This window comes from Trichechus manatus, unplaced genomic scaffold (genome assembly GCF_000243295.1).
Source record: "Trichechus manatus latirostris isolate Lorelei unplaced genomic scaffold, TriManLat1.0 scaffold00061, whole genome shotgun sequence".
Classification (NCBI taxonomy): domain Eukaryota; kingdom Metazoa; phylum Chordata; class Mammalia; order Sirenia; family Trichechidae; genus Trichechus; species Trichechus manatus.
In genome coordinates, this window is record NW_004443997.1 from 2,846,230 (window position 1) to 2,861,900 (window position 15,671).

A 15,671-nucleotide genomic window follows, 5' to 3' on the forward strand; every position below is an offset into this window, starting at 1 on the left:
TGTTGGACTTTGTCAAATGCCTTTTCTGCGTCAATTGAGATGATCATGTGATTTTTTTCTTTCCTTTTATTTATGTGGTGTATTACGTTGATGGAGCCACTGTATTTTTAAGACAAACCCAATCGGTCCTATCAGGAAGCTAAACTGCAATAAAAGGAAATCTGTTTTTGTTAAATGGTCCAAATAATTTAGAGGCAGATTCTCTGATAGTGACTGGAATTAGAAGGACTGACCCTGTACTCACCACTGCCAAAGACCCATGGCTGAGTGGCGGGCTTATAGGAGAATTTGAAACCAGATGATGTTAAAACAAGATGAGAAGTCAAGAAGGGCAGCCTGCCTCCCTCTGACCAACCTATGTCTGGATTAGTTCATTTGGGTCTGAAGACCACTTGGGGACATAGTCTGACGGGGCTGAAAGCAGCAGAGAGCGACAAGGGTGTTGGGGTTCAAGTCCATGGCAAGTGAGAAGTTTAGCTGGGAGAAGACTTGAGGGGGGCATGGCCCCTATCCTCAGATATAGGAAGAGCTGACATGTAGAAGAGAGATTTGATTTGTTCTGTATTACCCAGAGGGCATAAGTAGGACTATTGGGTAGATTTCAGCTCAAGGTAAAGAAAGACCTCTTAATAATTAGAGTTGTCCCATCACGAAATTGGCTGCATTGTAAGGTGGGGAGTTCTCTGTCACTAGAAGTATGCATCTAGAAGCTGACCTTCACTTGGGGGTATTGCAGAGGAGATTAAAGCTGCAACATCTATGGACCCATCCAATGCTAGAAGATTCTATGATTCTATAATTTCTTCACCTATTTCCCCTCCTGCCAACCTTCCAGGAAAGGAAATTTAGGCCCTAAGATGTGATTGTGAATTCCCTAAAGTCGAAGGAAAATAGCTTTTTTGCTTTTTTCAATGTGACATTAGTTTATTCCCCATTTTCCATGTTGAGTTTGGTCAGATTGGCTCATTTTACCCAGCGGTAGAAAAAATATCTATGTACTTGTAATGGCATCTTGAGCCCCATTAGAGAGTGAGGAAGGCTTGGAAAGAAGTTAGTCTGAGCAAGGTCAAGCTGGAGGAGTTTTAGATAAAGACTAAAATCCTGAATGCTGAAGGAATGCGGGAGGAAATTACAGAAGACACCATGATTCAGGTTCATCATTGAGTGATTCATTGCGTCACTCCCTAGAGGGGGCATGATTCCCAAATGGGCATGAGCGTGAGTGAGGAGTGGACAGAGAGTGTTTAGGAAGCCAGGGAGATGAAAGCATTGTTAATGGACTACTGGGAGGAAGGAGTAGTGGGAAAATCTGGTAGGGTATGTGGGTGATAAAGCAAGGGTGGCCATTGTAACTCTTGTGAATTGTTTTTGAGGGTGACATAGATGTTCTCTTGGGAGGAGAGGGGAGAGAAAGGATACTGACTGAAGGCCAGCTGAGTGCCAATCATTACTGATTCATAATCTCATAACCCTGTCATGAGAGAAGATTGAGACTTGAAGATGTTATGACCACCCAGAGAGTAGTAAGAGGTCACCAAAACATTCAAACTCTAATTCTTAAGCCCATATTGGTTTCTCACTGGAGGGGAACTTTACCTTGACATCTTTCTGAATTCCCAACACTATGTCTTTAAGCCTGGAGCTGTCGGGAAGACCACTTGGCAGGCCCCATTTGGGAATCCAGGAGGGTCTCTGAACAGGGAAGGGGCATGATCTGAGTTGTACTTCTGGAGGTAACTGGCCATGTGGCTGTAAGATGGTTTATAGGAGGGAGAGGCTGGGAATCAGAAGCAACAGTTCTGGTGAGAGATAGTGACCAGCTGGTACAAGGGTATCTAGAAAGCACTAGATGCCTATGACATTGTGGAGGCAGAGTCAGGGTCTTGGTAAATGATTGAGTGAAGGCCATGGGGTGGGTGGAGGGAGTTCAGGATGAGGCCAAGATGACTGAGAGAACAGTGGTGACCCTTACAGAAATTAATGGTAACTTGGGCCCAGAAAATTCTCATATCCCCAAAGCTCTCCTGGCCCCCATTCCATCCCCTTCTCAGATGGTGAGCCTGAACCTGCTTAAAGTCCAGTGTCCCCATTTGAGGGGATGAAGGAGAGGCCTTCTTGAACTTAAGATTAATCTAATGCAGTTAATCATTACTGGTAATTATGCTCTTAATAGTACAGCATTAGGCTTAATCATTTATCAAATGAGAGGTGATAGATGAAACGATAATGGATCAGAATATGTAGGCCACATGCAGAAAGGAAAGTAGGCTGTTAGTGGTTGAAATGGCAAACTTTTTGCTATATGTATTTTACCATAATAAAATTAAAAAGAAAAAAGAAGTGGCTGTTATCCCCATCAAGCTTTGAAGAAGAGGTGGATGTCTCTAGACCTGCTTTCCCCCATCTTCCCTTCTTAATGAATGGTGTCCACTCAGTTACTCAAGTTCCAAATATAAGAGTTTCCCTTGATTAGTCTCTTCCCCTCTTTGTAGGGGCAGTGGTGGTTCAGTGGTAGAATTTTCGTCTTCTATGCGGGAGACCTGGGTTTGATTCCCAGCCACTGCACCTCATGCACAGCCACAACCCATCTGTTAGTGGTGCTTTGGATGTTGCTGTGATATTGAACAGGTTTCAGTGAGGCTTCCAGACTAAGTCAGACTACGAAGAAAGGCGTGGCGATCTACTTCTGAAAATAGCCCATGAAAATCCTATGGATCACAATAGTTCCCTTCCCAACCATTCATGGGGATGGGACAAAACTAGGCAGCATTTCATTCCATTGTGCATGGGGTCTCCATGAGTTAAGGGCCAATTTAATGGCAGCTAACAACAACAACAATCTGTTGACAAGGTCTGTCAACTTTATTTCTGAAACATATTCCCAGCTCTACACTTGTCTCTGTCTCCACTCCTCCTGCCCCAGTCCACACTGCTGTCATCTCTTTCCTAGAACTACAGCAATAGCCTCCTACCTGGTGTCTCTGTTTTCTCCTTTGTCCTGAAACACTGTAGTCTCCACACAATTCAGAGTGATCTTTAACAGCAAATTAGGTCATGTCCCTTCTCTGCTTAAAACCTTCCAGTGTTTTCTCATCACACTTAGAATAAAATCCACACGTCCTATCCTGGTTTACTAGCACTGCCATGATCTAGTCCACACCGACTTCCAAGCTTCATCTCACACCAATCTCCGTCTTGCCCACCATGTTCCCTACTGCCACTCTGGCCTTCTTTCTGTTCTCTAGCATACAGGCTCATTCCCAGTTGGGGTCTTTGCTTTGCTGGGGTGCTTTCCTTCTGATCTCTGCAGGGTTGACTTTTCATTCAGGTCTCACGTCCGCTCCACAGAGGGGCCTTCCCTGACTCTCCCACTAAAGGAGTCACCCTATCACATCCTCTCTGCTTTACTCTCTTCACAGCACTTACCAATATTAGATTCTTTTTTTTAAATTTGCTTATTTATTATGTTTCCTCTGTCAGAATATAAGGTTCTTGAGAGTAGGGATTTTGCCTGTGTTATTCACAGCAGAATCCTCAATGTCTAGAATAGTGCTATTGAATACATGGTCTCTTGACGAAATCTCTATTTGTTGCTGGAATGAATGAACGTGCTTATATCACTGTCTCCTAATCCTCCCAGAGACCTCCCTCCTACTGGGCCTTCAGGGATCTCACTTTCGTCTGACTTAACATTTGGCATTAAGCACCTGCTGCCTTACGATGGGAGCAGGGCTGGTATAGTTAGGGCAGTTTCTTGGATCCACAGAGTAACATGCCTTTTGGGAAATATGTGTTTAATTCCAGATTTGGACCATCTAATAGGGACTTTAGCAGGAGTCCTGGTGGCACAGTGGTTAAGTGCTCGGCTGCTAACCAACAGGTTGGCGGATCGAACCCACCAGCTGCTCCGTGGAAGAAAGATGTGGCAGTCTGCTTCGATAAAGATTATAGCCTTGGAAACCCTATGGGGAAGTTCTACTCTGTCCTACAGGGTCGCTATGAGTCGGAATCAACGGAACGGCAATGAGTTTGGTTTTTTTGGTTTAGGGACATTAGACAAATAAGTACAAGCCTCCCCTCATCTGCTTAGCAGGAGTGGGGATACTTATACTCATCTGGTACTTATTGAATGCTTCTATGCCTTCTCCTTGGTATGGAAGGATTCTAAAACTTTAGAATTGCTCAGATCAATTGAGTTGATGGCACGGTGCCATGATTGGTCAGTGCAAGATCCCGCTCTTGTTTCACCTGATATTTTCTCCTTTGTCTCACATTCACAACCCCATTCTTCTTTTCCTTCTCAGGCCTCTGCTCTTGGGTATTTAATATATGTTCTTCCAGTATGCCCTCTAATCTGTATATTTAGACATGTGTGTATCCTTGAAAAATTCAGTGTTTTCTACACGTGTCCATGGAGCCTCTAGGACCTTTCTAAAATATAACAACACTATATAGATATGCTTGCTGAAAGTGAAGAGGACTTGAAGCACTTATTGATGAAGATCCAAGACTATAGCCTTCAGTATGGATTAAAAAACCAAATCCCAAACCTATTGCTGTCGAGTCTATTCCGACTCATAGTGACCCTACAGGGCAGAGTAGAACTGTCCCATAGGAGTGGCTGGTAGATTCGAACTGCTGACCTTTGGTTAGTAGCTCAGTGCTTAACCACTGCACCACCAGGGCTCCTCAGTATGGATTATACCTTAACATAAAGAAGACAAAAATCCTCACAACTGGACCAATCAGCAAAATCATGATAATTAGAAAAGATTGAAGTTGTCAAAGATTTTGTTTTACTTGGATCCACAATCAATGCTCAGGGAAGCAGCAATCAAGAAATCAAACGATGCATTGCATTGGGAAAATTTGTGGCAAAAGACCTCTTTAAGGTGTCAGAAAGCAAAGATGTCACTTTAAGGACTAAGGTGTGCCTGACCGAAGCCATGGTGTATTCAATCACCTCATATGCCTGAGAAAGCTGGACAATGAATAAGGAAGACTGAAGAAGAATTGACGCCTTTGATTTATGGTGTTGGCGAAGAATATTGAATATACCATGGAGTGCCAGAAGAATGAACTTGGAAGAAGTACAGCCAGAATGCTTCTTGGAAGCAAGGATGACAAGACTTCGTCTCACATACTTTGGACATGTTATTAGGAGGGACCAGTCCCTGGAGAAGGACATCATGCTTGGTAAAGTAGAGGGTTAGAGAAAAAGAGAAAGACCTTCAAGGAGATGGATTGACACAATGGTTGCAACAATGGGCTCCGCCTTAATGATTGTGAGGATGGCACAGGACCGGGCAGTGTTTTGTTCCGTTGTACATGGGGTCTCTATGAGTAGGAACCGACTTGATGGCACCTAACAACAACAACATATACATATGGAGCCATGGTGGTGCAGTGGGTAAGAGCTTAGGCTACTAACCAAAAAGTTGGCAGTTCGAATTCACCAGCCACTCCTTGGAAACCCTACAGTGCAGTTCTACTCAGTCCTGTGAGTCGGAATCAACTCAATGGTAATGGGTTTGGTTTGGTTTTATATAGATATAGAGAATTATTATTATAATTAATATAATCTATTGTTACTTGTTAGTACATGGAATCACAGAGTTTAACAACTAAGAGTCACTTGGAAATCACCAGCTCCCATTCTCCCTTCCCTTACCCCAATCTTGTTTGACAAGTGAGGACTGAGACCCAGAGGCTTCCATTTTTTAAAATTTACTTTTATTAATTTTTATTGTAGTGAATATATATGTAACAAATCATTTGCCTTTTCAACATTTTTCACATGTACAATTCATGACATTTGTTAACTAATCATGTTGTTCAACCGTTACCATTATCCATTTCCAAATTTTCCCATCACCCTTAACAGAAGCCCAGAGGCTTACTTTTAAATGATTCCTTTCAACAAAATCGTGCACATTTGCTAAGAGCCTGTATTGGGCAAGTCCCCAAGCCAGGTGTGCTGGAAGATATGAAGATGAATGGCATGGCCCTGCCCCTGAACCTACAGCCTCGTGGAGGACTTCCAGGGGAGGCACAGTGGGTGGTGGGCTTCCCATGTTTTCTTACACTTCTTTACTACTCGGCATTGGACTGGGTGCACAGTGGGCTCACAAGGAACTCACAGATGATCTCATTCGGGGATAAGTCCCACTGCCCCTCACAGGTCCCACCTTTGTCCTCTGAACCAGTGGCCTTGACAGACTCTAGCAGGGTCACGTTCCTGGCTATTTCTCCTTTTCTTTGTCCTTCTCTTGGCTGCCATGTCTCTTCTCTCTCTGGCCCACCTTGTGTATCCTGGTCAAGCACAGAGTTCTCACTTGACTTTATCTCTGTGTTTCCAGATTGGAGCCTCTCTCTTTGCTAGTAACATTGGAAGTGGCCACTTTGTGGGACTGGCGGGGACGGGAGCAGCTTCAGGCATCGCCACAGGGGCCTTTGAATGGAACGTGAGTAACATCAGCTCTACTGTATCCTGGAGCTGGAAGGAGCCTTGGCAGTCACCCAGCTCAGCCTGTGCTCTGAGGAGCTCTAAGGGTTAGGGAACCCCTTGGGGCCACCTCAGGGTGCAGATGGAGGAGGGGTACAGTTTCTGGAGCTGCAGAGTCCTGCTCCCATTCTACCAGAGTGGCATGAGAAAACCACTGATCTAGGTCAGCACTGGGGAAACAGATTTAGGGGTGAGTTGATGGCAGTACTATTTCTTCCTTCTCTTTCCCATTGGTGTTAAAAAGCCAAGTCCCTCACTACCCTTCCCGCCATACTGGAGGTTTAGAAATGCTTACCACCATTTCTAAGGAGCCCCGGTGCTGCAAACAGTTAAGTGCTTGACTGCTAACCGAAAGGTCAGTGGTTCAAACCTACCAGTGGCTCCTCGGGAGAAGAGACTTGGCAATCTGCTCCCATTAAGATTAAAGCCTAGGAAACCCTATCGGGCAGCTCTACTCTGTCCTATAGGATTGCTATGAATCAGAATTGACTTGACGGCACACAACAATAACAACAGCACCATTTCTATTATTATTATTAAAAGGTCTCTAAATGGGATTTTACAGGGACGAGTCAGAGAACTCAGTGTTCTCTCTAGGGTCTGGTGCTGTGACTGGCAGTGGGCAGGCTTCTGGGCTCCCCTCCACTGTTGTCCAATTCCTGTTCCCATCTGCCAATCAGACAGCTAAGGCCTTCTCCAGTCTCTGATGACGCTTAGGGAGTTGTACTTAGAGCCAAAAAGAGACAATGCTAGGTGATTGGTCTGAGCAACTGAGGGAGTGTGTGCTTGGTGCGGTGGTTGCACAAGGCAGCAGGGATGGGTTAAGGTTCCTCCTGGTTTGACATCACCTCTTTTTTGGTTTCAGGCACTGGTTATGGTGGTTGTGCTGGGCTGGGTGTTTGTCCCCATTTACATTAAGGCTGGGGTAAGTAACTGCTCTGTTACCCAATTTCCTGCTGACAGATATGATATGTGAGCTTGGTCCTGCTAGAAGGCAGACAAGACTGTGGGATAATTGGCAGAGAACCTGTGGCTTGACTTTTGCTCCCAAGGTGTAAAGTTCCTGCCTGCCAATGGGTGCATTAAATGGTCCACTTGGCCTGGGTCTGACTGCTTTTTTCAGTCCAGGCTCATGACTCCTCCCTCTAGGAAATCCCCTAGGTAGCCCTGTTCTCTTCAGAGTATACTCAGACGTATCATGCCCCCTTGCCCTGGGTGTGTACTTGCATGGTATTGCCATGCACTTGCCCTTGATATATAGCTTCTATCTTTGCTCCTTCATTTATACATATCAGCCACCCTTGTTTGCTGAGCACACAGCTGGTACTCAACTACTGCGTGCATGATTGGTCTCCTGACCAAGTCTCAGATTATACATAAGACAGCTTTAGTATCATCTGTTCTGTGAGAAGGGAGCTCTAGTGGTGCAGTGGTTAAGAGCTTGGCTGCTAACCAAAAGACTGGCAGATCGAATCCACCAGCCGCTCCTTGGAAATCATATGGGGCAGTTCTACTCTGTCGTATTGGGTCACTATAAGTCAGAATCGACTCAACAGCAATGAGTTTGGCTTTTGGTTTGGCTCTGTGAGATGTAATGAGCACCTACTAGGTGTAAGCCTATGCATTAGGTGCTAAAAGCAACAAAGAATAAACACAAGGCTGACTGCATCTTCAAGAGGCTCACAGACTGTTGGTGACACATGTCTTATCCAGGAAACAATAGGCTCAGGGTTGATGGAGCAAGATAGGAAGTGTGGTTGGAATTTGCAGAGAGGGACTGGGAAGACAGTTGGGCAGACCTATAGCCTCAATCCTTGGCACAGCCTGTCTGCAGAGAGGGAGATGTACAAATCCAGCCTGGCACCTTATTTGGTGCACTGGAAGGATGCTTCCACTGTTATGATGTCTGGTCCACAGTAGGTACTCTGTATAGGAATATATAATTCCCTCATCCTCCAGGGCAAGGATCTGCTTTCTTGGTTATGCTTGATTTTGGTTATGTGTTCATTCAAAAACAGGTGTTTACTGGGTACCTTCTATGTGCTGGGATGATACCAGCTACATTGCAGTGGCAGGGCATGTGGGACTGACGTGAGGAAAAGGCTGGAGGACCAAGGCCATCTGGCTACCTCACAGACTTCTCTGGCCAGCAAGGGTTATGAATCCTTGATCACACTGCTGTGGCTCTAACACAGGGTGGATCCCATTGCTCTGCTTGCCCTGGGCCCTCTGGTCACTCTGGCTGACGGTGACCTCCTTTTCATCTCATGCAGGTGGTGACAATGCCAGAGTACCTGCGGAAACGATTTGGAGGCAAGCGGATCCAGATCTACCTCTCCATTCTGTCCGTGTTACTCTATATTTTCACCAAGATCTCAGTAAGTCTGCTGCCTTGGGGGCTTGGCCCTGGCTGTCTCAGACCCAGCCTGCTCTCACTGCCCAGCAATGAGGCAGCTCTGCATGTTTCTGTTAACTTGGTACCTTATGCCTTCTTGCTCCTCTGTTAAAGTCCTATCTCACACGTCAAGGAGCCAACAAATGGACCTCCTTATCTTCCACGTGGTGCAGTTGAAAAAATAAATGGATGCAGGAAGGTTCAGTGTAAGCAGTCCTTAAAAGAAGGTTAAAAGGGAGTTGGGATGTCTAAGGGCTGACTCCAACCTTAGAAGCAGCTGTGGTCCTTTGTGCCCTTTGATGTAGAATCTGACTCCATGTGCCATTTCTGATGTGCTTAAACATGGGCAGTCAGAGCCAACTCTTGAAGGGACCTCAGAGATTGTCTGGTGGAGTCCCACCCTCTTCTTTTATGGATGGGGAAATGGAATTCCTGAGGATGGAAAGCACTTGCTCAGGATCCTGAATCAGGAATAGAATCCCAACTAGGTTGGGCGCCGAAAAAAACAGCTGGCTAGTGCTTTTATTTTCCTGCTTACTAAAAGCTGAGACAACACTAATATTAAATAACATTTCTAATTTTTTTAATTGTGAAAAATTTCAAACATACCAAAGCAGAGAGAGAATAGTATAACATGTACTCACAGACCTAATATTTATCACTCAGTTTCAACAATTATCAACATTTTGCATTCTTGGTTCACCTATCCCTTCTTTTTTTCTTTTTTGCAATGCACCCACTCCTCACTTATCAACATGGTTAGGTTCCAAAGACCAGGTCATTATGTGAAAATCGGCATTATGCAAAAATGGAGGATGACCACATCAGATGACAAAATGGAGGATGACTACATCATTGCATAACTGCCAAGTTACATCATTACATAATTGCCATATTACATCATTGCATAACCGCCAAACCACTGAGAATCACGGCCCAGCCAAGCTGACACATAACCATGGCGTTCATTACTGCTAGATGTACGTCATTAACGCACAAAATAGTGGGATGGTAGATTTTTTACTATTGTCGTAAATGCAAAATGTTGGATAATGAGATAGTAAGTGAGGAGTAGGTGCATTTTGAATCAAATCCCAGACATCATGTTATTTCTCTGTAAATTCTTCAGAATGCATCTCTAACTTTTAAAAAACATAACCATTGTGCTATTATCACTCCTAACAAAATTTATAGTAATTTCTTAATTTAGGTAATTTAATACCTGATCCATATCCAAAATTTCCTGATTATCTCCGAAAGTTCTTATTACACTTGGTTTGTTTGAATCAGGATCCAAACGAGGTCCACATGGTGCATTTGGTTGTTCTTTCTTTAAAGGAAATATATATGTGTAGATCTTCAGCCTACCACAATTATTTTTCCCTTTTATATCATTATCTTTCATTCCTGGCCTACATGCACATAGTTTTTTTGATTGGGTTGTTTGTCTTTTTTGTTGTTGAGTTGCAACAGTTCTTTATATATTCTGGATACTAGACCTTATCAGGTATTTGATTTACAAATATTTTCTCCTATGCTGTTGTCTTTTCACTTTCTTGATAGTGTCCTCTGATGTACAAATGTTTTAAATTTTGGTGAAGTCAAAGTTAATCTATTTTTCTTTTGGTGCTTGTGCGTTTGGTGTCATTTCTCGGAACTCAATGCCAAATCCAAGGTCATGAGTATTTACTCCTATATTTTCTTTTAAGAGTTTTAGCTCTTATAATTTAGCTCTTATAAATTTATAGTTTCACTATTGAGTTAGCTTCTGTATATTACGTGAGGTAGGAGTTTAAATTCATACTTTTGCATGTGGATACCCAATTGTTCCAGCACTATGTGTTGAAAACACTGTTCTTTCCCCATTGAATGGTCTTGCACATATGTTTTAGACAGCTCGATAAAAACATGCTCTTATTGACAGGACCAATAAGGCTTTGTTTTGGAGTTGGGACTGACACCTAGGAATAGTGCTCTGTCCCGGCTCAGCATCCTGACTGTCACTGCTAATACCCCTGTCCTTTGTGCTCTCTCTGACAATGTGATGAACCCATCTGCTGCACTTTCTCCTCCTCTCCTTCAGGGTCAGGTTTTCATTACAAAATAAAAACCCTGGGCTTTGCAGTCCGATTTCATTAGAAACCTGTGTGCAGAGCCTTGATTAGGAAGTCCTGGGAGAGGTCGAGAAATCAGGCCTCTGGCTTCCTAAGGGAGGAAAGATGAAGAGCATGAAAGAGGAGAAAAAGGGAGGCTGGGAAGGTCAGGCATGAAGGAGCAGGAGGCTGGTGAAGGATTCACTCCTTGGTTCAGACGTGAGGTGGCACCTGTCTTATGAGCACGTAGAGGAGGGCACTGGCTTCCCCTGCTCGGAAGCAAGTCTTCTCCAAGTCCACAGTTCAAGTGGATGAAAGTCTGTTGACTGCAGTTGCCATGGAACGGGCACTCTTTGCCCTCGGAGCTCATATAAATGAACAGAGTACCCAGCCTCTCTCCCTTTCTTCCAAGCCGTGTATTTTCCTGGTTACAGTTTAACCACTTTAAACTTGGGAGCCCCCGGGTAGCCAAAGGACTGCCTCTCTCAGCTCAGTCCTGATGGAGCCCGTCCCCTCTAGAGTCAGGTCTTTCTGGGAATTTTGCTTTTTAATCATAGATGGTGTAGACTGCTCGCTCTCTACGCGATTTCTGCCCAATGTTATACCTGCTCCACCTGCTGCCCAGGGCCCGTGATCCCTTGAATAAAGCACAAGGATGATAAAGCCAATAAACCAGTTGCCACTGAGTCGACTCTGACTGATGGTGACCCCATGTGTGTCAGAGTAGAACTTTATAGGGTTTTCAAAACCAAACAAACCCATTGCCGTTGAGTTGATTCTGACTCGTAGCAACCCTATAGGACAGAGATGAACTGCCGCATGGGGTTTCCAAGGAGTGACTGGTGGATTCAAACTGCCGATCGTTTCAGTTAGCAGAGCTCTTAACCACTGCGTCACCAGGGCTCCATAGGGTTTTCAGTGGCTGATTTTTTGGAAGTAGATCACCAGCCCTTTCTCCTGAGGCATTGGATTTTATGCAGTAAAACAGCTGATGCATCCTGTCCAGGGGCAGTCTGGTTTCTTGTGCGTGCAGAGATTTGAAAACAAGGTTCCCCATCATCCCCTAATGCTACCCTTCCTAGTAGTGTTTTGGAGATGGCATGAAAATTCATTTTGAGTGACCCCAGCGCTCTCTGCTGGTCTAAATTAGCAACTGCACCATCTAGCCCTGTAGAAGGTTCTCAGTAGCTTTATCGGAACAGTTAAATGAGGCAGGGAGGAGGAGAAGTAGGAGTGTGTGTGTGGGAACTGCATGAAGAACATAACTGGTGAATTCAGGGGTGAAGAGGAAACGATTTCCCTTAAAGTTATATGAGAAAATCTAGATAAAACCACCTAGCACTAAGCCTGCCGTGCGAGAGGTGCTTAGTGATGTGCAGGTGTTTTTGATTCAAGATGGACGCCATCTGGGCCTGGAAGATAAAACTATGATGTTGCTGAAGTTTCTCTCCACTCAGGGGTGACAGGGGGTCTACTCACAGCCTCTTCATCACTCAAATTTGCTTTGGGGAATAGGTCTGATAAACCACTGATCACTGAGGTGTAAACGATGGATAACGGCTTAAGGCAGCAGTTCACAAGGTGGGTTGTGAAGAACCTCAGGTGTTATAGCTGTTCATTGGTAAAAAGAGGGCTAAGGTTAAATAAGTTTGTGAAACATTGCACGCCATGTTCCCCTCCTGGAATTCACAGCCCATGGTGTATGTTAAAGGCTGAGCAGCTGTGTTGTAAAGAAACTACCTTAACTTTGTTTGAACCAGCATTGCACAGAGTTTTTGACCGTGGAATCCTTTTGTTGTTGTTTCCAGGAAATTCAGGAATAGAGTGTTACTCTCCTTCAGATATTCATATTCTTGACTAGGGATAAATCTGTAGTAGTTGTTGTTAGCTGCCGTTGAGACAGCTCTGACTCATGGAGACCTTCCGTATAACAGAATGAAACGTGCGTGGTCCCATGCCATCTTCATGATTGTTTGAGTCCACTGTTGTGCTTACTGTGTCAATCCATCTCATGGAGGGTTTCCCGCATTTTCACTGACCCTCTACTCTACCTAGCATGATGTCAGATTGCTAGAAAAGGACATCATGTTTAGGATAAATACATGAACCTCTAATTGTGGGATTTCAGCCAAAGGGCAAGAGGATAGGGGCCAACCTTTGTTACTGTTGTTGTTAGGTACCGTCTAGTCACTTCCAACTCATAGCGACCCTATGTACAACAGACAAAATTCTGCCCAACCCTGCATCATCCTTTTAATCCTTGTTATGCTTGAGCCTGTTGTTGCAGCCACTGTGTCAGTCCATCTTGTTGAGGGTCTTTCTCTTTTTCACTGACCATCTACTTTACCAAGCATAATGTCCTTCTCCAAGGACTGGTTCCTCCTGATAACATGTCCAAAGTACATGAGATGAAGTTTCACCATCTTTGCTTCTGAGGAGCATTCTAGCTGTACTTCTTTCAAGACAGAATTGTTCATTCTTCTGACACTCCATGGTATATTCAATATTCTTCACCAACACCATAATTCAAAGGCGTCAATTCTTCTTTGGTCTTCCTTATTTATTGCCCAGCTTTCATATGCATACGAGGCGATTGAAAACACCATGGCTTGGGTCAGGCGTACCTTAGTCCTGAAAGGGATATGTTTGCTTTTTAACACTTTAAAGAGATCTTTTGCAGTAGATTTGCCCAATGCAATGCATTATTTGATTTCTTGACTGCTGCTTCCAACCTTGAGCCTCTGGAAACTGCAGACACTGATGCACTTTTCTATGCAGGAGAAGGCTTCTGCTAGCCTTTCCCGGTTGCCTTCCTGTCCCTTGCAGCTCAGGCACTGGGCACACCCTGCGGCCAGCTGGCCTTTCCCATTCCTAACTCTGGCTCTCCTCTCCTTTCCAGGCAGACATCTTCTCTGGGGCCATCTTTATCAATCTAGCCTTGGGCTTAGATCTGTACCTGGCCATCTTTATCTTATTGGCGATCACTGCCCTTTACACGATCACAGGTGAGTCCATTCAGTGGATCCAGCTGCCCGTGCCCAGCTTGGGATTGGAAATTGTGAAGGATAAAAGGAAGTAGTGGACATGGCTTCCTTCTCATGGAGGAGAGATATGCACCCAGGAAACAGTTTGAGAATTAGGTATTTGCTTGACCCCAACTCACAGACCTCATAAGTTATATGGATGGTCTCAGAAACCTCCAGTGTCAGCCAAAATATTCAGGACAACTTCTCACAGGAGGTAGGGCAGAGCTTGGCCGTGCAGGTGTGGAGAGGATTTGGCTAAGCTGGAAGAATCAGGGATGGAGTGCCAGGTTTAGGGAATGGCATAAGCAGAGGAATGGGAGTGAGGATGGGTATGGCGTGAGGCAGGAGGTAGGGTGAACAAGCAAGTGGGCTTAGCTGGAGGAGGGTGGTCACTGGGAGATAGTGGAGGTGGGGACTGTGGATGATAAGACTTGATACTTCAAATGAGGCCACACTATAGGTACCTTAGGAGCCCTGGTGGCACAGTGGTTAAGCGCTCAGCTGCTAACTGAAAGGTCAGCAGTTAGAACCCATCAGTTGCTTCATGGAAGAAAGATGTGGCAGTCTACTTCTGTAAAGATTACAGTCTTGGAAACTTTATGGGGCAGTTCTATTCTGTCCTATAGGATCGCTATGAGTTGGAATCGACTCAACGGCATTGAGTTTGGTTGGGGTTATAGGCACCTCGGAAACCAGACAGAGGCTTCGGGTTTGAGGCAGGGAATGTGAGCCACTGTAGGGAAGGATGGAGTTACAAGTAGAAAGAGGTTTTAGAAGAAGACTCAGGAGGTGACCAGAGGAGTTGGTGACACAAATAACAACGGAGGACACCTTTGCAGTAGTGTTATTCTGCCCATGTAGGGGGCAGGGTCGGCGATGGAACTTGCTGTCCAGTGGGAGCCCCGTCCCTGGGTTCCTGTTCCAGTTAACTTTGGGGGCAAGAAGTTACTTAGATGGTCTGAGAAAAGAGAGATACATAAATAGCACTTTGAAATGTGATGTGCCAATTTGGTAATGTTCCCAGACATCTCCGCAGTCAGCTCTTTCTTCTTCCCTGCCTTTGTTTGTGGAAAATCCTTCTTCTCACCATCAGAGAACTATCTCCTGACTATCTCCTGGTCACCTCACTCAACAAGTTAAACATAGAACTACTATGTTGTTGTTGTTAGTTGGCATTAAGTCGATTCTGACTCATGGACACCCCATGTGTGCAGAGTAGAACTGCTCTCAGGGTTTCCAATGGCTGCAATCTTTCAGAAGCAGATTGCCAGGCCTGTCCTCCAAGGAGCCTCTGGGTGGGTTCAGACCACCGCCCTTTTGACTAGTAGTCGAGCACTTAACCGTTTGCGCCACCCAGAGAATTCTAGAACTACTGTAAAACCCAAAACCTGCTGCCATCGAGTCATTGCCGTCGAGTCGATTCTGACTCATAATGACCCTATGGAACACAGTAGAACTGCCCCATAGGGTTTCCAAGGAGCGGCTGGTGGATTCGAACTGCTGACCTTTTTTTGGTTAGCAGCTGAACTCTTAACAACTGCGCCACCAGGGCTCCAGAAAGAACCCTGTTTTCAAGTCTTTGGGGGTATATACCTAGGAGTGGATTTACTGGGTCATATGTGTATATATATATATAACCAGTAGGTATATAC

The 15,671-nt window shown here is 44.8% G+C and overlaps 1 protein-coding gene and 1 non-coding gene across 3 annotated transcripts in view; both read left to right on the plus strand.

Annotated features, from left to right (window-relative positions):
- SLC5A1 (solute carrier family 5 member 1) overlaps positions 1-15,671 on the plus strand; it is a 56,701-nt gene that overhangs the window by 18,883 nt on the left and 22,147 nt on the right. For both annotated transcript variants that reach the window (XM_023733721.1, XM_023733722.1), the window contains exons 2-5: positions 6,360-6,464; positions 7,371-7,430; positions 8,779-8,883; positions 13,893-13,998. In XM_023733721.1, the coding sequence (XP_023589489.1) occupies positions 6,360-6,464; positions 7,371-7,430; positions 8,779-8,883; positions 13,893-13,998 (376 nt within the window). The remainder of the gene's footprint in view (positions 1-6,359; positions 6,465-7,370; positions 7,431-8,778; positions 8,884-13,892; positions 13,999-15,671) is intronic.
- On the plus strand, positions 2,495-2,565 carry TRNAR-UCU (transfer RNA arginine (anticodon UCU)). The gene has a single exon. It is a non-coding gene; the product is annotated as a tRNA-Arg (tRNA).